This window comes from Schistocerca gregaria, chromosome 3, assembly GCF_023897955.1.
Source record: "Schistocerca gregaria isolate iqSchGreg1 chromosome 3, iqSchGreg1.2, whole genome shotgun sequence".
NCBI lineage: Eukaryota > Metazoa > Arthropoda > Insecta > Orthoptera > Acrididae > Schistocerca > Schistocerca gregaria.
In genome coordinates this window covers 203,624,412-203,647,931 of record NC_064922.1, presented here as the reverse complement: position 1 = coordinate 203,647,931, position 23,520 = coordinate 203,624,412, and the positions used below count along the sequence as shown (strand labels likewise).

Here is a 23,520-nt window from a genome sequence, read left to right as displayed (position 1 = left end):
GTCCAGAATTGGTATGTCAATCAGGCAAAAACACTATGAACATTGAGACAACCATCCCACTGAAGTGCCAGGTTGAAGATACCTGTTTGGTGAAACACCATGTTGTTCTGCTTCTGTCGCCCAGCAGGAATGCATAGGGAGAGATCAGGATTATATGGCATGTGCTCAAATGTCAGCCACTTGAATTAGCATAATGACCAAGGCCAACCTCCCAGATAGGCCAGCATCTTTTGTCAAATCGCAACCAGCACAGTACTTGGTGCAGCATTTCACAATGATGGTTTTGGACGGACAGGCTGCCCTATAAGCATTCTTTATTTTACAATGGTTGCCTACCGGTATTTGTCCTTTGGCAGCTAAGGAAAGAACAACATGATGTTGGTCCTACTTGGAAGCATTTGGTAATAATGTTGCCATAATTCATGTTTCCACATTTACCGTACACCCGTCAGAAACACAGATGCCACGCTAGTCCCTTGCCTACATGTCAGCACTAACATCCCTACATTGAAGTTGCACTATGTTGCATATATGCTGCAGAAACACTCTCAAATGGAAACTTTTTGAGTGCCTAACAACTGTGCAAGTAATGATCACTAGCAGGTCAAAATTGCTATTAGGTCCATAACTGTTGAAAAATGTGACTCTACTAATTGGACTTCTACTGCTTGATGGAACAGTTGTAATTAAATTTGTCCAACACAACAAAAGGGGATAAGGACTTTGGGCTATGTATTGGTGTCTCCTTTCTTTATAGGCAGTGGACACATTGTTTCAGTCTAACTTATGACGATGACAATGACACGAGAGAGAGAGAGAGAGAGAGAGAGAGAGAGAGAGAGAGAGAGAGAGAGGGGGGGGGGGGGGGGGGGGACATAGATGATGATTTTGGTTTGTGGGGGCGCTCAACAGCATGGTTATCAGCACTCTAACAAATCCCAATTTTTTTTCCCTGTCCAGTCTAACCATTTTCCCAAATTATGATGAAATGATGAGGACAACACAAATACCCAGACCCCCGGCAAAGAAAATCCCCGGCCTGACCAGGAATAGAAGCCAGAACCCTGTGCAGAGGTTCATCGAACCACCTTCACAATTTTCTATTATTCCAATCTCGTATAGCGCGGGGGAAGAATGAACACCTGTATCTTTCCATACAAGCTCTGATTTCCATTATTTTATCTTGGTGATCGTTCCTACCTATGTAAGTCACTGTCAACAAAATATTTTCGCATTTGGAGGAGAAAGGTGGTGATTGGAATTTCGTGAGAAGATTCCGTCGCAACAAAAACCGCCTTTCTTTTAATGATGTCCATCACAAATCCTGTATCATTTCTGTGGCACTCTCTACCATATTTCGCAATAGTACAAAATGTGCTGCCTTTCTTTTAACTTTTTCTATGTACTCAGTCAGTCCTATTTGGCAAGGATCCCACACCACGCAACAGTATTCTAAAAGAGGACAGACAAGTGTAGTGTAGGCAGTCTTCTTAATAGGTCTGTTACATTTCCTAAGTGTTCTGCCAATAAAACGCAGTCTTTGGTTAGCCTTCCCCACAACATTTTCTATGTGTTTCTTCCAATTTAAATTGTTCATAATTGTAATACCTAGGTATTTAGTCGAATATACAGCTTTCAGATTAGACTGATTTATCATGTAACCAAAGTTTAATATGTTCCTTTTAGCACTCATGTGGATGACCTCACACTTTTTGTTATTTAAGGTCAACTGCCACTTTTCGCACCATTCCGGTATTTCTCCTAAATCGTTTTGCAATTTGTTTTGATCGTCTGATGACTTTATTAGTCAATAAACGACAGCATCATCTGCAAACAACCGAATATGGCTTCTCAGATTGTCTCCCAAATTGATTGTATAGATAATGAACAGCGAAGGGCCTATAACACTACCTTGGGGAACGCTAGAAATCACCTCTGTTTCACTCTATGACTTTCCGCCAATTACAACCAACTGTAACCTCTTCGACAGGAAATCACAGATCCAGTCACGTAACTGAGACGATAATCCATAAACACGCAATTTCACTACGAGCCGCTTGTGTGCTACCGTGTCAAAAGCCTTCCAGAAATATGGAATCGATCTGAAATCCCTTGTCAATCACACTCAGCACTTCGTGTGAATAAAGAGCTACTTGTGTTTCACAGAAACGATTTTTTCTAAACCCATGTCGACTGTGTGTCAATAGACAGTTTTCTTTGAGGTAATTCATTATGTACGAACACAATATATGCTCTAAAATCCTGGTGCATATCGACATTAACGATGTGGGCCTGTAATTTAGTGGATTATTCCTCCTACCTTTACCTTTCTTGAATATTGGTGTGACCTGTGCAACTTTCCAGTCTTTGGGTACGGATCTTTCGTCGAGCGAATGGTTGTATATGATTGTTAAGAATGGAGCTAATGCATCAGCATACTCCGAAAGGAACCTAATTGGTATACAGTCTGGACCAGAAGACTTGCTTGTATTAAGTGATTTAAGTTGCTTCACTACTTCGAGGATGTTGGCAGCTGTTCTCGATTCGAATTCTGGAGTATTTACTTCGTCGTCTTTTGATAAGGCATTTTGGAAGGCTGTGTTTAGTAATTCTGCTTTGGCAGCACTATCTTCGATGGTATTTCCATTGCTATCGCACAGAGAAGGCATTGATTGTTTCTTGCTCCTAACATACTACACATACGACCAGAATCTCTTTGGATTTTCTGCCAGGTTTCGAGACAAAGTTTTGTTCTGGAAACAGTTATAAGCATCTCGCATTGAAGTCCGTCCAAAATTTCGAGCTTCTGTAAAAGATCGCCAATCCTGGGGATTTTGTGTCTGTTTAAATTTGGAATATTTGTTTCGTTGTTTCTGCAGCAGTGTTCGACCCCGTTTTGAGTACAAAGGAGGATCAGCTCTGTCGTTTGTTAATTTATTTGGTATAAATCTCTCAATTGCTGCCAATACTATTTCCTTGAATTTAAGCCACATCTGGTCTACACTTATATCATTAATTTGGAATGAGTGGAGACTGTCTCTCAGGAAGGCATCAAGTGAATTTTTATCTGCTTTTTTGAATAGGTATATTTTTCACTTATTTTTCGAGGCTTTGGGGATTACAATATTCAATCTTGCTACAACAGCCCTGTGTTCACTAATCCCTGAATCGATTTTGATGCTGGTAATTAACTCAGGATTATTTGTTGCTAAGAGGTCAAGTGTGTTTCCACAACCATTTACTATTCGCGTGGGCTCATGAACTAACTGCTCGAGATAATTATCAGAGAATGAGCTTAGCACAATTTCGGATGATATTTTATGCGTACCTCCGAAATTAAACATGTATTTTCACCAACATATGAAAGGTAAATAAAAGTCATCTACATGACTACTCTGCAATTCACATTTAAGTGCTTGGCAGAGGGTTCATCGAACCACAATCATACTATCTCTCTACTATTCCACTCCCGAACAGCGCGCGGGAAAAACAAACACCTAAACCTTTCTGTTCGAGCTCTGATTTCTCTTATTTTATTTTGATGATCATTCCTACCTATGTAGGTTGGGCTCAATAAAATATTTTCCCATTTGGAAGAGAAAGTTGGTGACTGAAATTTCGTAAAAAGGTCTCGCCGCGCCGAAAAACGTCTTTGCTGTAATGATTTCCATCCCAACTCGTGTATCATATCTGCCACACTCTCTCCCCTATTATGTGATAATACAAAACGAGCTGCCCTTTTTTGCACCCTTTCGATGTCCTTCGTGAATCCCACCTGGTAAGGATCCCACACCGCGCAGCAATATTCTAACAGAGGACGAACGAGTGTAGTGTAAGCTGTCTCTTTAGTGGACTTGTTGCATCTTCTAAGTGTCCTGCCACTGAAACGCAACCTTTGACTCTATGTGGTCCTTCCAACTGTAGTTGTTCGTAATTTTAACACCCAGGTACTTAGTTGAATTGACAGCCTTGAGAATTGTACTATTAATCGAGTAATCAAATTCCAACGGATTTCTTTTGGAACTCATGTGGATCATCTCACACTTTTTGTTATTTAGCGTCAACTGCCACCTGACACACCATACAGCAATCTTTTCTAAATCGCTTTGCAACTGATACTGGTCTTCGGATGACCTTACTAGATGGTAAATTACAGCATCATCTGCGAACAATCTAAGAGAACTGCTCAGATTGTCACCCAGGTCATTTATATAGATCAGGAACAGCAGAGGTCCCAGGATGCTTCCCTGGGGAACACCTGATATCACTTCAGTTTTACTCTATGATTTGCCGTCTATTACTACGAACTGCGATCTTCCTGACAGAAAATCATGAATGCAGTCGCACAACTGAGACGATACCCCATAGCTCCGCAGCTTGATTAGAAGTCGCTTGTGAGGAACGGTGTCAAAAGCTTTCCGGAAATCTAGAAGTACGGAATCAACTTGAGATCCCCTGTCGATAGCGGCCATTACTTCGTGTGAATAAAGAGCTAGCTGCGTTGCACAAGAGCGATGTTTTCTGAAGCCATGCTGATTACGTGTCAATAGATCGTTCCCTTCGAGGTGATTCACAATGTTTGAATACAGTATATGCTCAAAAACCCTACTGCAAACTGACGTCAATGATATAGGTCTGTAGTTAAATGGATTACTCCTACTACCCTTCTTAAACACTGGTGCGACCTGCGCAATTTTCCAATCTGTAGGTACAGATCTATCAGTGAGCGAGCGGTTGTATATAAGTGCTAAGTAGGGAGCTATAGTATCAGCGTAATCTGAAAGGAACCTAATCAGTATACAATCTGGACCTGAAGACTTGCCTATATCAAGCGATTTGAGTTGCTTCGCAACCCCTAAGGTATCTACTTCTAAGAAACTCATGCTAGCAGATGTTCGTGTTACAAATTCTGGAATATTCCATTCGTCTTCCCTGGTGAAGGAATTTTGGAAAACTGCGTTCAATAACTCCGCTTTAGCGGCACAGTCGTCGGTAACAGTACCATCGGCACTGCGCAACGAAGGTATTGACTGCGTCTTGCCGCTTGTGTACTTTACATACGACCAGAATTTCTTCGGATTTTCTACCAAATTTCGAGACAATGTTTCGCTGTGGAACCTATTGAAGGCATCTCGCATTGAAGTCCGTGCTGAATTTCGCGCGTCTGTAAATTTTAGCCCATCTTCGGGATTTCGCCTTCTTCTGAACTTCGCATGCTTTTTCCGTTGCTTCTGCAACAGCGTTAGGACCTCTTTTGTGTACCACGGGGGATCCGTTCCATCTCTTACCAATTTATGAGGTATGAATCTCTCAATTGCTGTTGCTACTATATCTTTGAATTTGAGCCGCATCTCGTCTACATTTGCATAGTCAGTTCGGAAGGAATGGAAATTGTCTTTTAGGAAGGCTTCTAGTGACACTTTATCCGCTTTTTTAAATAAAATTATTTTGCCTTTGTTTCCGATTGATTTGGAAGAAACTGTATTGAACCTAGCTTTAACGACCTTGTGATCACTAATCCCTGTATCAGTCATGATGCTCTCTATCAGCTCTGAATTGTTTGTGGCTAAGAGGTCAAGTGTGTTTTTGCCACCATTTACAATTCGCGTGGGTTCGTGGACTAACTGCAGCACCAACTATTATGGTATGATTAGGGTATGTGTTTGAAATCAAACTCAAATTTTCTTTGAACCTTTCAGCAACTGTATCATCCGAATTGGGAGGTCGGTAAAAGGATCCAATTACTATTTTATTCTGGTTGCCAACAATGACCTTTGTCTATACTAACCCACAGGAAGTATCTACTTCAATTTCGCGACAAGTTAAACTGATTCTGACAGCAACAAACATGAGAGAGAGAGAGAGAGAGAGAGAGAGAGAGAGAGAGAGAGAGAGAGAGAGAGAGAGAGAGAGGGAGAGGGGGGGGGGGGGGGGGGAGTGAACAGAATGTGGCACTGGCAAACCTAACCCAGATAGAGGCAGAGGAAATTGCATGTGGCACACACAGAAGTGGTGGGGTGGGCTATGAAGGTGGAAATAGAACAGGAAAGCATATCAGGGAGGAGGAAGTTACCAACCTCCAGCCATGGCACCATGTCTTCCATCTAGCCCTATTCCCCTCTTGTTTCCTCTAGCTTGCTCCATCTGCAATGGGTAAGGACAGATATGAAATGTGTACCCAAGGAGCCACCACTCGGGTATGTAGGTCACTGATCCAAAAAGTATAAGAGTAAAAAAACAAGTCACAACCTTTTTTAAAAACCTTCCAGTCCCTCAAAGCTATGAAGTTCTTATCTAAGGACACTGTATAATGTGCTTCAATTAGGACACCCTGGTTAGTCCACCGCAAAATCCTCACCATCATGGATGAAGTGTTCCTTTTTTCTGAGATATGTAGTACTAATGAAAGTGCATAGCAATCTCACCTTTCTCTTTTTATGTCTTTCCGTTTCTGCTCCAGACAAACGTTTTCTTTTACCTCCTACATCTGTTTCTTCCTGCCCACTCAGTACATCCCGATTTTTATTAGCTTCAGTGGTACGTGTCTCTCGACGGAGTGGAACTTCTCCAACTACTTGAACAAGCATCTGTGTAGTCAAAAAATCCTGAAAAATGAAAAAGTCAATGTAAAGCCATATTAAACATAAAGTAAACAAACAAAATATGTAAAGGAAAGCACAGACACAAAAGGGAAAATTGGGTACAGAATGTCGGAGAGGGGGTGTGCAACATTTGCATCAATCTTTGAGGAGGAAGCCACAAAACATGAATTTAAATGAACACAAATCTTGACTGTTAACGTACAGAGTTCATATCAATCATAAACTGGTGCCTCAGAATTTCAGAAATCCAACACAGAAATTTTCCTCTCATCCATTTTATTTCTTGCGTAGCTACTCAAAGGCATATCTGTAATATTTCATAGAGGTTGTACTCATGAAATTAATGTGAAATAGGCTTTGGTAACTGATGATTATTTGATATAATATTTAAACCAATGACAACAGAGTCTCTTTCACAACACTGGCACAACTGATTTCTGCATTAGTGAGTCACTTAAATGAAATCTATGATTACATCATGAAGTGCTTTCCACAAGAAGATCAGTACAACTGGAACAAAGACTCTTTCAGTGAAAAACTTCCATCTACACTTACCACTGAAGAAAAAAGAACAATTTATTGATATTCTTCAGACTCCACACCAAGAACAAAGTTCGTTTCCACATCAAGAAAGATTTTCAGAACTTGGTGAAGCAGGAACATCCTCAAGCATGTAACAAGACCCTACAACTTTTGATACTTTTTGCAACATCATAGTTACATAAGGTAGAGTTTTCAGCACTGGAAGTCATCAACACAAAATACAGACGGCAAATAAATGTGGAGAAAGATATGAGAGTTGCAATTTCCAACCTTGTGCCTCAATTTTAAGATCTGTAGAAGCAAGCCTGTCCTTCTATTGATTTTGTTATCAGACTAAGATGTAATAACATTAAATGCATTCAAAGTACAAGTGTGTGTGAATACACAGTGCACCAAACACTTTTGATGATGGGCCTCTGCAGTCATTTGCCACTGTCAACACCACGATGTCAGCAACTATTACCAAAATGGGCACGTGACCACTAGCACTGGAAGTTTGCGCAGTGGCAGTGTGTTTCATGGGCTGAGGAATCCTGATACTTCTTCATCACACCGATGGCAGGGCGCAAATCTGTCATCTTCCAGGGGCACAGCTCCCTGACGTCTGTACTGCAGGATGGAGACCAGCTGATGGTGGCACCATTATGCTATGGGGAACATTCAGGTGAGCATCCACCAGTGCAGTGGAGCTTGTGCGAAGCATCATAACAGCCAAAGAGTATCAGACAGGTTGCAGACAATGCACACCCCTTCATGACGATCATGCTTCAAGATGGCAGTGGCATTTTTCAAGAAGATAATGCACCATGTCACAAGGCCAAGACTGTGACGGAGAGGTTCAGGGAACTCGGTGGCAAGTTCCAATTGATGTGCTGGTCCCCAAACTTGCCAGATATATACCTGATTGAACACATCTGGGATGCGAATGAATGTGACATCACAGCTCATTGCGCCCTCCCTCCCTCTCTGGAATTTGCGGGAATTAGGTGAATTGTGTATGCAGATCTGGTGCCAACAGCCTCCAGTGACCCTCCAAGACCTCATTGCTTATATGTCACAACACGTCACCACCGTTATCTGTGCCATAGGTGTACATACCGACAATTAGGTAGGGGGTCATAATGTTCTGCCTGATCAGTGTATTTACCCCTCACTTCAACTTGTTCGTTGTATGTGAAAGGACCCGGAAACTCGAAACGTTTGGAAACCGCTGCTACGTCCTGTGATAACAGAAGGTGAAGTATTTAACCCCAAAGCTACACTAGTTCTAGCTGATTTGTCTGTGATATACCAACGGCCCCATTTAATTTCTAGTAAATAATGCCACAACATCATGACCAAGTTGGTTAATAGAGTTGTCTGTTGCTCTCACAGTGCCAATTGCCATTCTACTCACTCTTAAGCCTTTATTTGTACTTTTTTTTTTTTTTTTTTTTCACACGGCACATTTTTTTTTTTTTTGGGGGGGGGGGGGGGGATGCAGAGCTACCTGAATACAATATCCGTTACAAAATAGACGAACTTGTTATTCAACTGTAACTGATTAACATCATAGTTTCTCACTAGGCAAGTACACTGATCAGCTAGAACTTTATGACCACCCACCTAATAGCTAGTATGTCCACCTTTGCCACAGATAACACTGACGGTGTGGTTTTGGTAGGTTGCTGGAGAGAGTTGGCACCACATCCTCAAGCGTGCGTGACACACACACACACACACACACACACACACACACACACACACACACACACACCACCTAATTCCCATTCCAGGGAGAGGGTCAATGAGCTCTGACACCACGTTCAATCACATTTCAGATGTGTTCAACTTGGTTCAGATCTGACAAATTGAGGGGGGAGCACATCATTTGGAACTCACCACTGTGTTCCCTGAACCATTCCATCACAGTCGTGGCCTTGTGACATGGCACATTTTCTTGGTGAAAAAGGCCACTGCCATCGGGAAACATGATCATCATGAAGGGGGGCACATGGTATGCAACCTAGGCTGTTATGATGCTTCGTACGAGCTCCACTGGACCCACAGATGCTCACCTCAATGTTCCCCAGAGCATAATGATGTCATAATCATTTGGTCTCCGTCCCACAACACAGGTGTCAAGGAGCTGTGTCCCTGGAAGATGACTGATTCGCACCCTGCCCTCGGCATGATGAAGAAGGTGTCAGGATTCTTCAAGCCATGACACACACTGCCACTGTGCCAACAACCAGTGTCGATGGTCATGCGGCCATTTCAATCATAGTTGTCCATGCCGTGGCGTTAGCAATTGCACATGCATGGGTCATCAGCTGCAGGGGCCCAACATTAGGAGTGTTTTGTGTACCTGAGATGTGTTTGGTCATTTAATATCATAGTAGGACTGTACGCCAGATATTTGTTGATTTTCAGGGCTTCATTTGGTAAGCAGAGGGCATGGGCCTACGGCTGGTAGCTGTGGCTTACACTCAGTGTTGTAATGGCAGCCGGAACGGTCGTGGGGTTGTAGTGATGGAAACGTGGCAGGACCCGCAGAGCGACCCGCAAACAACAACACAATGAGAGAAGAAGGACACAACCAACGAAGGACCTTGTGACACAACAAGAACAGACAACAGAGTCACGAACCAAACAAGACAACCACGTCCACACGTAAAGCAACATGAAAGTCAATACGCTGTCCAATGCGTGATGAAATGTCCTGAGACGCACGTGAGGTTAGACTGGCAGGCTGAGCGACAGGCAGGCGCTTAAGTACTTGATTGGAGATGCTGCTATTGGCCGCTGCAACCACGTGTTCTGCTGGGGTGCCCTCACTTTAAGTGCAGGCCATAAGGCGTGCGCCGCCACGGCTTATGGCGCGATGGTACAGAGACCTCTACGAGTCTTTGACATCCATGACGTCTGGCGGGGATTCAAATTCTGCAGCGCACAGTACCAGATTCAGCACACGCTCAGCATATCTGCAGTCATAATTCTGCAACCTCCAGCTGCATTCATGTTCAGCCAATTGATTAGTTCTGTCTTTACCTGAGTGATCAATATAACATTTGTCAAAATTGGGAAATGTAACTTTATTTTTTTGTATAACCCATGGTTGGATAGTAATTGGGTCTCTTCTTTATTATTAAAAATGCACTGGGCTGCACAACTGCATTGTTTCAGCTACACTTTGTGGTACCTGTTCTAAGTATGGAATTGTAAACTCAAATCCTGCAACTACAGGATTTTGTACTATGTGAGGCACATCTCAGCCCAGTATAGTTTCAATGGTAAAGATAAGATCCATTTCCAGCTAACAGTTGGGTACACAAAATTACTTGTCCTAATTGTCACAAGTGTACTGGTCATTCAGGCAGACAAAGCAGCTAGGTTGGCTGAACATGAATGCAACTGGAGGTTGCAGAATTTTGAAAAAGTTTTCTAGAGACCGCTACTATTCACAAATTTTTGTCAATTTACTTAAATTATTTACTAAAACAACAGGTTTTGAGGCACAAACCTCATCTCCAGGCTACAGTGGCAATACAAAAATGTTTAACAGAAGTACACATATTTATTAAAGTTGCTCTTCATAGTTTTGGCATCTGCTGTGGCTATTCTGCAGAGAAAAAGAATTATAACCTAATATGAAGGAATATTTACTTTGTTTGTGAGCCATGGTAGTGTTGTGCTGACTTTGGACACACTGACTGCCTGGTGGCATGGTTGGAGATGTGAGTGCCACACTGATTCACCCAGTTTATCACTGTTTGCAAATGAGGAAAAGCCAGGACCTGTGCCATGGTTGGCGAGCTGGTGCTTATACACAGCAGCAGCAGGTATAGACTGAGGGGTGAGTCTGTAAGCATGGTGGCCATTGGAGTCTCTTACTTTATTTGGAGCCGTATACATGATGGATCCACTGCACCTTATTTCTTGGTTTTGAAGAGATAGTGCACCAGCAATTTGCCTTCTGGGACACTCTCGCTGGGTACAGTTACAGCTGGAATAGTGCTTTGAACTATGGTGTATGGAATACTAGAGAAGTTATGGTGCGTATTGTATTTATTCCCCGAGTAAACCTCACCTGTGGAGTTTGAAAGATGAGGTTTCTTTGCAACTACTGTAACCTATTTGGAGTCGCGAGTGTAACTTTGATGATTTATTTAGTGATTAGTATTTATGTGTGTATAACAAGTGTTGTACGTTCAGTTGATCTGTTAGAACCTCCAAGCTAGTCTCGGGTTACATGAATGTTTACTTAGATAGGCCACTGACTGAAGTGGCATATTTGTTTTGAACTGTTCTGCTCCAATTCTGCTGGTGACACTTAATGTGCACTGGTGTTTCATTTTGTTGTTCCATAGCTGTAAGTCATTCCTCATCTTCTATAAGTTTTGAGCAATGTTGAATTAGATTTTGATGTTTTAAACTAATGTCCTTTTAATTTTTTTTTTTAACTTTAACATTGTAACGTGTATGCTAATAGTTGACAGCTTTGGCTTCTGAGCCATGACATTAATTGACGCATATCTTGTCTGTGTGTACATACTCGTATATTCCCACCTGTGCATGAGCCTGGATGACTCCCTCTGGTGGACGTAAGCTCTCATAGCTCTCACTGGAGTTTTGATTCCGGCTACAGTTGCTAAACGAGTTAAGTTTTCCAGATACTCTATTTGAAGGGTGATTTAACTGCCTTCTCAAGCTCGCCCTGTCTTGTGATCTAATGTAATGAAGCTAAGAATGTATTTTCTGTACTTGAATTTACAAACATTTACTGTACTTAATTTTTAGCATGTTTAAGTTTGTAATACACTGCTGTTGATAGTCAGCTTGGCCTAACTTGGTTGCACACTTCTTGTAATACATTGCAAGATTACCAGAGATAAGTTGTAAGTTTGCCCTCTTTCTCAGACCACTGATTCTTTTTCTTGGTTGTTGTGTCATTTAATTTAGGAACCTTTAATTAATTCCATTGCTCTACTTGTGTGGGTTTTATTTAAGCGCCTTATGGTCATTTCAAATTTTGGAGGACTTTAAATTGTTGCCTACTGAGTCAGAGAGGCTCCTGCAGGGGGGGGGGGGGGGGGGGGTGTTAAGATGACTTCAGACTATTTATTGTCGCTATTTCAATTATTGTTTTTCTGTTTCAGATTTGCTTGTGTAAGTGAAGTTTATTGTTTAAATTGATATTTCTCTTGTCTTAAAGACTGCTTCTGTAAGAGAAACTTGTTAATTTGATCACCATTCTGATAGCTGTATACTGTGAAATAAATTTGCAATTTCTTAAGGAATTTTTTTTAAGTCTTCATTTTTTCTCTTGGTGTTTGAAAATTGTTTCAGATCCATATGGTGATGGATTCACGAGGGTGATTTGGATTACCTTACCTCAGGAAGGAACATCTCCAATACGAGTTGAGAGTTAGAAATATAACTGCTGAAGACACCCAATTGTATAGAGCGCATAGAGGGCACCAACATTCGTCACATGATACCGGCGGTATGCCTATCTTTGGACTGCGTCGTCATTCTCGATTAAGAGTAATCGATTGTCATTCAACTGGCACAACGTCGACATCCATGTTTTGTCCAACCTTAAAACTTCCTCTTTACCATTAAAATTATTGTGGTGTATGTGAATCGCTATTGCTTCTCCTTACATGTGCGCATGATAATGCGATGTTCGTGCTAGAATGCTTGTCTCCTTAGATTTAATTACATGGTTCCCACCTCGAAAAACATGCTCAGATATGGCAGGTTTTTCGATGTGTCCTAAGTGACAGTTTGTTTTATTTTGGCTAAGTGGGTGTTTACACTTCTTTCCATTGTTCCAATTTATACTTGCCCACAACTGTATGGAATTTTGTGTACCGCAGGTGTTGCTAGGGGGTGTCGGGAATCTTTTGCAGTTCTTAAACATTCCTCAATCTTCTTGGTGGGTCTGCAGATAGTTTCGATCCCATACCTGGCGAACTTTCCCGATACGTTCAGAGACTTTATTAATGAGCGGTGGGAACACTTTTCCAGTAGGTGACCGTTGTTACTCTGGACTTCTGGCTACATTTCTTTTTTGATGGAGGGCTCGATCAATTTCCTTGCTGGTATATCCGTTTTTCTTGAAAGCTGACCGTAAGTGATTTAGTTCATCTTTTAAGTAATCCAGCTCACAGATTTTGTAGGCTATATCCACCAAGGCTTTCATGATACCTCTTTTTTGCCTAGGATGATGATTGATTCCTTGTGGAGGTATCAATCCATGCGAGTGTTCTTTCTATATACCTTGTGGCCCAGCGTCCCATCTACCTGTTTACTTACTGACACATCCGGGAAATTGAGTTGACCATTGCTCTCTTTCTCCATCGTAAACTGTATCTTTGGGTTAATACTGTTCAGATGCACCAAGAAGACATCCAGCACTTCTTCACCATGGGTCCACACTACAAATGTGCCATCAACATAGCAGTACCATTTAGCTGGCTTTTTTTCTAGCAGTCTACGGAGCTCGCTGTTCAAATATCTCCATAAATAAATTGGCAACAGCTGGGATGAGAGGGTTTCCCATCGCCACCCTGTCAATCTGTTCATAAAACTTGTTGTTGTGCTGGAAATAAGTTGTTGGCAGGCAATGTTTAAATAAAGCCACTATGTCAGTCAAAAAATATCTGAAATATAGGAAATAGCTTCATTTACAGCCACCATGGTAAACAATGACACTACATCAAAGCTCACAAGATTATTACTTGGGCTGACAATGTCCCTCTGTTTTTCAATAAAATGCGCTGAGTTTTTAATGCAACTGCTCATTCTGCCAATGTATGGTTGCAGCAAGCAGGTGAGATATCTGGCCACCTCTTGTATTGGAGATCCTATAGCACTCACAGTCAGTCTCATCATGACCTGTGGTTTATGTACCTATGGGAGTCCATATAGCCTGGGTGGATAAGCTTCCGTTTTGCAGAGTTGTTTTTTGTCATCCAAAGAAAGAGAAGATTCCACTACATATAAAAAGTTTCAGAAGGACCCTACAACCAAACTTTTGAGAAATACCAATCAACTGGTAAAACAATCTTCTCTTTCTTCAGATGATAAAAAATAACACTGAAAAATGGAAGCTTATCCACCCAGACTTCCAAACGTACATAAACCACAAGTCCCAATGTGACCAACTGTGAGTGCTATAGGATCTCCAACACAAGAGGTGGCCAGATATCTCGCCTGCTAGCTGCAACCATACATTGGCAGGACAGACAGTTATATTAAAAACTTCGTGCATTTTATTGAAAAATGGAGGGAGATTAACGTCAGCCCAAGTGATATTCTTGTGAGCTTCGATGTAGTGTCATTGTTTACCATGGTGGCTGTAAACATAGCTATTTCATATATAGCAGATTTTTTTCTGACTGACATAGTGGCTTTATTTAAACACTGCCTGACGACAACTTATTTCCAGCACAACAATGAGTTTTATGAACAGATCTACGGGGTGGCGATGGGAAACCCTTTCAGCCCAGATGTTGCAAATTTACTTATGGAGACCTTCGAACAATGAGGGCTGCAAACTGCCATAAAAAAGCGAGCTAAATGGTACTGCTATGTTGATGACACATTTGTAGTGTGGTCTCATGGTGAAGAAGAGCTGGATGTCTTCTTGGTGGATCTGAACAGTATTAACCCAAAGATACAGTTTACGATGGGGAAAGAGAGCAACGGTCAACTCAATTTCCCTTATGTGTCAGTAATTAAATGGGTGGATGGGACGCTGGGCCACAAGGTGTATAGAAAGAGCACCCGCACGGATCAATACCTCCACAAGGAGTCAAACCACCATCCTAGGCAAAATACAGGTGTCATGAAAACCTTGGAGGACAGAGCCAACAAAATCTGAAACCCGGCTTACTTGCAAGATGAATTAAATCGCTTATGGTCAGCCTTCATGAAAAATGGATATACCAGCAAGGAAATTGATCAAGCCCTCCATCAAAGAAGAAAAGAAACCAGAAGTCAACAGCAACAACGGTCACCTACTGGAAAAGTTTTCCTACCATTCATTAATAAAGTCACGAACCGTATTGGGAAAGTTCTTGCCAGGTATGAGATCAAAACAATCTTCGGACCCACCAAGAAGATTAAGGATTATTTAAGAACTGCAAAAGATGCCTGATCCCCCTACCAACACCTGGGGTATACAAAATTCCATGCACTTCTGGAAAAGTATATATTGGAACAACAAAAAGAAGTGTAATCACCTGCTTAGCCAAACATAAAAGAAACTGTCTCTTAGGACACATCGAAAAATTGGCTGTAGCTGAGCATGTTTTACGAGATGGGAACCGTGAAATAAAATTTAATGAGACTAGTGTTCTAGCACGAACATCGCATCATCGTGTGTTCATGTATAGACAAGCAATAGATTCACAAACACCATAATAATTTTAATAGAAAAGAGGAAGTTTTAAGGTTGGATAACATATGGATGTTGACGTTGCGCCAGCAGAATGACAATCGATTACTCTTAATCAAGAATGATGATGCATTCCAAAGATAGGCATACTGTTGGCATCATGTGACAAATGGTGGTGTCCTCTATGCGCTCTATAAATGCGCTGGAGCCTCAGTGGCAGTAGCCAGACGACCTCAGAAGATGTCTTCTGCACGTGGAGATGAAACTTTAGATGGAAATTTTATGCATCAATCATGGCCTTCCAGCCTGGAAGTTTCAACTGAAGAACATATTCACAGTTTCAGACACCATGAAGCAAACAAATTAACTATACCTATGCATACAGATGAAACAGGACACAGTGTTGCAATAGATAACTACCTTAAAGCACTGAAAACTTTAGAGATGAGCTGGAAAATGGGGACATCTTGGAGGAAATATAAATACACATCCAAAGCCAGATGTAGACAAACCAAGTCCTAAATGAAATAACAGATTTCAAAAACTCACTTTCTTCACCAACTTCAATACAAAGAATGTAATAACTATGATGAGTCTGTGTTTCAATAGTAATAATATCTTTGTAATTCATTACATAATTTTTATACTGTCCTTAAATCAAATTGTCAAATTCTCTCTTATTGTCATACTTTGTTGAGCCACATCAGAAACGTGTCAGCAAAATGTGCAAAAGACATTGCAAGGTTCAACAAAATGACAGTTAAATCAAAATATGCATTGTCTGACTGAATCTTGTATCCACTGCACAGTAGAGTAATTGTGATGACCTGTTTTTGGTGTCCTTTGTCAGATTATAAACAGTGGTTAACAAGATCCAAGGGTCCATAGTACTGTACGTAACTAATCACAACAAAAGAAAAGAATGAACAAATATATTAAAAAACCAGAAACCCGCCTCAATTGCGAGAAATGCACCTAGTGTAAACCTAGGTTTCGGTGTAGATAACTACACCTTCTTTAGAACAATAAAACCCACAATTGCCTAAGAAGACCTTTGTCATTGATTAAAAGAACACCATGGCTATACATTTATAAACAAAAAAAAGGAAAACAGAAACAGTACATATGTACAAAGTCTAAACTGTTACTTAACTTAATGGTGTAACCTCCACCTCACACCGGCCTATGTTCGATGGGCCATGACCCGCCGTAAACGGCAACTACAAATGGTCACTCACTCACATGCTCAAGTCTGTAAAGAACAACTTTTAATATCTATGCGTACTTTTGTGAAATGTTTTCGTATTGCCACTGCAGCCTGAACATGAGGTTTTGACCCAAAACATGTTGCTTTATTAAATAACTTAAGTAAATAAATAAAAATTTGTGACTAGTGGCAGTCTCTGAAAAACATTTTCATATTTTTTGAAACAAACATGGCCAATTAACAGTCAATAAGGCTTTAAATTGCATAAACATGACTCCACATTTGCTGGACAAGCACTGAGTGAGGGCCACAGCTACCAGGTAGTCACAAGTCGTCCCCTTGTCAAATGAAGGCTGAAAATTTACTCTATTAGAAGCCTGAGAAATCAAAAGACATCTAGCCCACAGTTCTGATTTGATATTAAATGACTAATACTTCCCCTCTTTTTAAAATTCACTTAAACTTCAAGTTTTCCAGTACTTCCCAAACTGAGTGGCATTATGTCCCTCTGTTTTTTCTGAATTTATTTTACTGTGATTGCCTGTGTACTCCATGTACTCTGTTGTTACAACTGCAAAGCCTATCTTTCACTCTGTTTTTGTAATTTCTTACACATGTAATACCTCTTTATGTTACTCTTCAGTACTCGTCATGCAAATAATTATAGTTAATTGGTATTGTTCGTTTAATTTCAATTGGTAAATGGGTACTCATTTTTTTTAGTTTAATATTAATCCTTTTTTTGGTCTGATACCTTCATGTGTATTTATCATTTAACTGTCAAGATTTTTAATTGCATTACTCTGCACAGTCAAATGTGATTTTCACTCTGTGTTTGCACCTCACTGTTGATGTGTAACATTTTTCAATTTTGTTCACCAATACGGATGACAATAGTTAGTTAAAAAAGTCTGCTGATGGCCTCGTAAACTGAAAACTGGTTAACAAAATAAATTAATACTGTGGAACATACACAATATTGTGCTTTTCATGTATGATTATGAAGTTATTCTACCAAGAAGCGATGGAAGAAATTTGTTAACATACCTGTATATGCTGCATACCCTCCTGTTGCATCTGACGTGCCATTTTGTGTACGAAGTGGCTACTCTTGTTGTACATTATGGAATTCTGGAACATCAACAGCACATCTCTTTGGAATTCTGTTGTGGTACGAATCATTCCAGTCTCAATGTTCTTCTTTATCATCAAGAGATCCATCGGCCTGACATCGAAATGAGTTTAAAGTATCAAATTTAGCTTGTTGGTTAAGCAACATTAATAACATTTAGATATAATAGATCTATAAGACGTACTAATATGTAATATGAGATATGAAATATTGTCTGTAGGCATCAGTGTTTACTTTATCTGTGTGTATCTGAGTATATTTAATCAATATAGACATTCAAACATCATTACAATGCATATTTTCTATGGGTGGAGGGGGAAAAAAAAGCAAAAACTGAAAGTGACTTTCCATCAATAATTCATCAATACTTGTAATAAATAAAACACTAAACTAAAATACTGTAAAATTTCAAATTGTATTGTGTAGATTATCCCGAATCTGCCGTTTTTAGCTGTAAACTTGACCTGTTTGAGTAACAACATCACAAATTCAGAAAGAGGCAATAAAAGTTGTTTGTCTTCATGTTGCAAAAATCATGCTTCATTTCAACATGTAAAATACTACACACCACATGCTCTAAAATTAGTCCAATACTATTGATAATTCATTCTCAACCCCCAGATAATGTCAACCACATGCCCTATGTTACCGAAAAATGTATTGCGGGTGTGCAAACGTCAGCACTTTTGAAGGTACACAAATTTTGTCAACTGATTATTTCCTCAATTGATTGTAAATTCTACTCATCATTTTATATAAGTAGTTTTACGTCCTTGTAGTGCCCTGTACAACACTAGGATACAACTTAATCTCAGAACTTGAAACTGTGTAAACACACACCAAACCTGCAAATAACAAAACTGTGGTAACGCTCAAACAAGAATGTGTCTAAAAAGCTATGGCTACATGTGTCATATACAAAGGGTCAGAACTCAGAAAACAACTTTTTTCTTTGCAATGAAATGTCAAATGTGGATCTAGTATTGCAAGTAGTAATTGCAACAATCAATAACACTGATCAAATTCCAGTACAGCCTTTACACGTGTTAGTATTACATCGATCATTAGTTTACCAATTACCATAAATCCTAATTTAAACCATTGTACCTTGTTTTTAAATTTGCTCCACCTTATGTCTGGCTTGAATATACAACACAATATGTTTACAACACATCAGTGGGTTGCTAATATTTGCTTGTTTAAAGTTTGTTGAATGAGTAACAGGCATTTTTTAGCTATTTCTCAAAGTCTCTGGCTATCAGTTTTTCAAGGACTGGATCAGACAGTTGACTAAGATACAGACAGTTACTCACTTTACTACCTACAGCAGTAATACATGGTTTACCTGTTGGACATTTTAATCTGGACAGCTACCACAGAATTTACAGCCACTTGTTTCAATTGCCATTACCCTATAAACATCTTTTATGTAGGAGTGATGAACTACCAATTGCAAATACTAACACATGGGTTTTTCTTACATTCACCTTTTGCAACTAATCATAATAAAAACACACTTCATTCTATCATCTTACAAGCTGCTGAAAATTCCACTTCCTCATTGTCTTTGCCATGGAATACAACTAAGGTATCTTCACCATAATTTACAATGTGTGAGTTGGAGGGACGCAGAATGTTATTAACACAAGGTATACCCACAAAGTAAGTTCCATTTGTTAATATGAAACAAATGTGTACAGATACAAAAAGAATACTTTTGTACAAAAATGTACAAATGTTAAACTACTTTTCTACATAGATTCTGAAATTTTGTTGGCACATGTCACAGCATGGCACTAGTTTTTGTATGCCTTCTTCATAGAAGGTTGCCTGTGTATTCAATCATGTGGTAACATGTTCTTTCAGCTCATCATAATCGTTGAAATGTGATCATGAGATTTGCTGAAGTTCCATAGTAAGGGCACTACGTGAAAAATTACAGTTGTGCTTAAGATTATCTTCAATTGTGTGAACCAGTTCACCAGTAACCACAGATGAGTGTCCACTTCATTCTTCATTGTGCACTTGATCACGCCCTTCACGGAGCAATCTGACCCATCTTCCAACCATTGAATCACACATAGCATTTTGTCCTTAAACCTCGCAGATTTGCCGATGAATTTCCTATGGTTTAACTTTCTTTGCACTTGGAAAACAGATCACAGATCTGATTTCACACGCAACGGCATTTTCAATTACAGGTGACATTATAAATAGGCACTACAAAGCACACATCGGCAGCAGTGATCTGAAAATGGTGTACATGTCTTCTCCTTGAGTCAGAGTGACTGCTGCACATGCTCAGAACTGCGAACGTAATGCTGCCATGGATAGAAATAGAAATGTAATTTACTTTGTGGACGACCCTCCTATTTGCTAGGAACAGAAAAGGACCACGAGAAAACCCTTTAATCACTGTTTCATTGGTGGCTGACTTTGTTATCAATATGATGTATATGTTTCGTACCCTGCTTCCAATTCATGAGGTAAATGACCAGAAGTTTCACTGATCATTTATTGCTATTGTTTTTCCTTAGTTTCTTTAAGAGAAGCTCATGGTTTACCATGCCAAAAGCTCTGCTCAGGTCTAGAAATATTACTGCAGTGTGCAGCAATGACAGTACACATCATGGAAGATATTATGATGTGCTGAAATCTTTCTTAAATCTGTGTTTTGACAACTATTTCAGGTCTTGAAAAGAAGGCACTGAATTGAGATAGGATAACAGTTTCAAATATTGGGTATGGATGAGTGATATAAGTCTATAATTTGAAACTTTCTCATTTCCCTTTGCATGTGCTGGCTAGATCACATATACTTTTAACAATATGTAGACCAGCCACTTAGAATAATATGAGGCCCAGGAAACAGGCCATTTAAGCCATTATTTAAAGCTTTACTGGCACATGTGTAATTGAGGCTTCTTCGAGAGTAATACGTACTAGAAAAGGACCAAGCTTAAGACTTATTTTCCACATTTAATTTCATTCTTTGACAGATTAAGAAGTTTGAAATAATGATGACAGACAGTGCAATTATTGTCCCAAGGAGAAAGTGCAAGATGAGATATTGAGCAATTTCTTCCTCTGAACTTCCAAAATTTCTTCTCTCTTAACAAACATGACATATGCACCAAATTAGAGCAAACTGTGAAACCTAAGAGTAAGTGCACAAAATTATGTCAACGAGATCATATTAGCCCACCCATTTGCGACAGCAGCTGTTATGTTTACTTATTTCTCTTGAAATAATTCTTGAAATTGGCAATATGAAGCAGCACCAGCCAAGAGACAGGTAGTGAGACATCCACACACTGTTGATATGAAATGAGTCCAGTTTTCGAGTGATATGTGGCTTGGGCGTAACAAAAATCACGGCCTGACCTAGACTTCAGTGCATTCTTTTTAGCACCAAGTTGAGCTATACTTGAGTTTGGACTCCAAAGTGTTAAGACAATTTGATATCTGTCTCCACATTTATTTACCATCATGGTAGAGATACCGCCCATCTAGAGGGGGGAGAGAGAGGGGGGGAGAGAGAGGGGGGTAGAGAGAGGGGGGGAGAGAGAGGGGGGGAGAGAGAGGGGGGGAGAGAGAGGGGGGGAGAGAGAGGGGGGAGAGAGAGGGGGGAGAGAGAGGGGAGAGAGAGAGGGGGGAGAGAGAGAGGGGAGAGAGAGAGCGGGGGAGAGAGAGCGGGGAGAGAGAGAGCGGGGGAGAGAGAGCGGGGGAGAGAGAGCGGGGGAGAGAGAGCGGGGGAGAGAGAGCGGGGGAGAGAGAGCGGGGGAGAGAGAGCGGGGGAGAGAGAGCGGGGGAGAGAGAGCGGGGGAGAGAGAGCGGGGGAGAGAGAGCGGGGGAGAGAGAGCGGGGGAGAGAGAGCGGGGGAGAGAGAGCGGGGGAGAGAGAGCGGGGGAGAGAGAGCGGGGGAGAGAGAGCGGGGGAGAGAGAGCGGGGGAGAGAGAGCGGGGGAGAGAGAGCGGGGGAGAGAGAGCGGGGGAGAGAGAGCGGGGGAGAGAGAGCGGGGGAGAGAGAGCGGGGGAGAGAGAGCGGGGGAGAGAGAGCGGGGGAGAGAGAGCGGGGGAGAGAGAGCGGGGGAGAGAGAGCGGGGGAGAGAGAGCGGGGGAGAGAGAGCGGGGGAGAGAGAGCGGGGGAGAGAGAGCGGGGGAGAGAGAGCGGGGGAGAGAGAGCGGGGGAGAGAGAGCGGGGGAGAGAGAGCGGGGGAGAGAGAGCGGGGGAGAGAGAGCGGGGGAGAGAGAGCGGGGGAGAGAGAGCGGGGGAGAGAGAGCGGGGGAGAGAGAGCGGGGGAGAGAGAGCGGGGGAGAGAGAGCGGGGGAGAGAGAGCGGGGGAGAGAGAGCGGGGGAGAGAGAGCGGGGGAGAGAGAGCGGGGGAGAGAGAGCGGGGGAGAGAGAGCGGGGGAGAGAGAGCGGGGGAGAGAGAGGGGGGGAGAGAGAGGGGGGGAGAGAGAGGGGGGGAGAGAGAGGGGGGGAGAGAGGGGGGGGAGAGAGAGGGGGGGAGAGAGGGGGGGGAGAGAGAGGGGGGGAGAGAGAGGGGGGAGAGAGAGGGGGGAGAGAGAGGGGGGAGAGAGAGGGGGGAGAGAGAGAGGGGGGAGAGAGAGAGGGGGAGAGTGAGAGGGGGAGAGAGAGGGGGGAGAGAGAGGGGGGAGAGAGAGGGGGGAGAGAGAGGGGGGAGAGAGAGGGGGGAGAGAGAGGGGGGAGAGAGAGGGGGGAGAGAGAGGGGGGAGAGAGAGGGGGGGGAAGTTGGAAAAAAACAGGAAAACAGGAATGGATGATAAGTCTTATGTTCCCCAAGCTACGCCTGGAAATAGTTCCACATGGTGATAATGAAATGTTGTGAGGCTAGAGCCTCTCGTTGGGTAGACCAGTCATCTGTTGCAAGTCCTTTGAGTTGATGCCATTTGAGTGACTTGCACACTGATGGAGATGAGATGACGAAGATGACAATGACGACAACACAACATCCAGTCCCTAAGTGGAGAAAATCTCGGACCCAGCCGGAAACTGAACCTGGGCCCCTTTGCATGGAATTCCGTTGCACTGACCACTCAGCTATTGGGGCGGACTTGATGATAATGATTCTGAATCAGTTGACTTTAATACAGATCTTTCACACTTTACCGAAATGAAAGTTACTGACATTTCTCTTTGCTGGGTGTAGGGTTCACACGCTGAGAAGTTGTTTAGTTTAATATTTTTCTGTCACTTTTTGTGTGTAAAAAAAAACTTGCTGACTATAGTCACTAGGATGATTTGGTTCATTGCCTTATGCAGGTCATCAGAAGAGTCCTGTGACCTGATCAACTAACTTGAGCCTTACATGTATTTTTAAGTGAACTCCATGCCTGGTATGCTCTTCATGATTTTGCTTTTATCTAGGAAATGAACACAATTAAAAAAAATTTACACCTTTCTGGGTTGTAAAATTGTATTAAGAGATTTTTTAACATACGGTCACTGTGGCAATGAAGCAAACTAGATTGGTTGGTTGGTCAGTTTAAAAGAGGGGGGAACGGACCAAATTACGAGGTCTTCAGTCCCTTGTACCTAATAAAACAATGCCACAAGTGTGAGAATAAAACAGACGAGACATATAACACAAAAGAAAAAGAAAGGACAAACCACAACAATGAAGGAA

The 23,520-nt window shown here is 41.6% G+C and overlaps 1 protein-coding gene across 16 annotated transcripts in view; it reads right to left on the bottom strand.

Moving 5' to 3' along the window:
• LOC126356142 (bromodomain-containing protein 8) overlaps positions 1–23,520 on the bottom strand; it is a 482,606-nt gene that overhangs the window by 242,324 nt on the left and 216,762 nt on the right. For 9 of the 16 annotated variants that reach the window (XM_050006870.1, XM_050006864.1, XM_050006865.1 and 6 more), the window contains one exon: positions 17,786–17,963. The exons of 1 other annotated variant lie outside the window; for it this stretch is intronic. In XM_050006870.1, the coding sequence (XP_049862827.1) occupies positions 17,786–17,963 (178 nt within the window). Of the gene's footprint in view, positions 1–6,425; positions 6,606–17,785; positions 17,964–23,520 lie in introns of all 16 variants that reach the window. 6 more of the 16 variants (XM_050006868.1, XM_050006866.1, XM_050006863.1 and 3 more) reach the window with 1 other exon arrangement.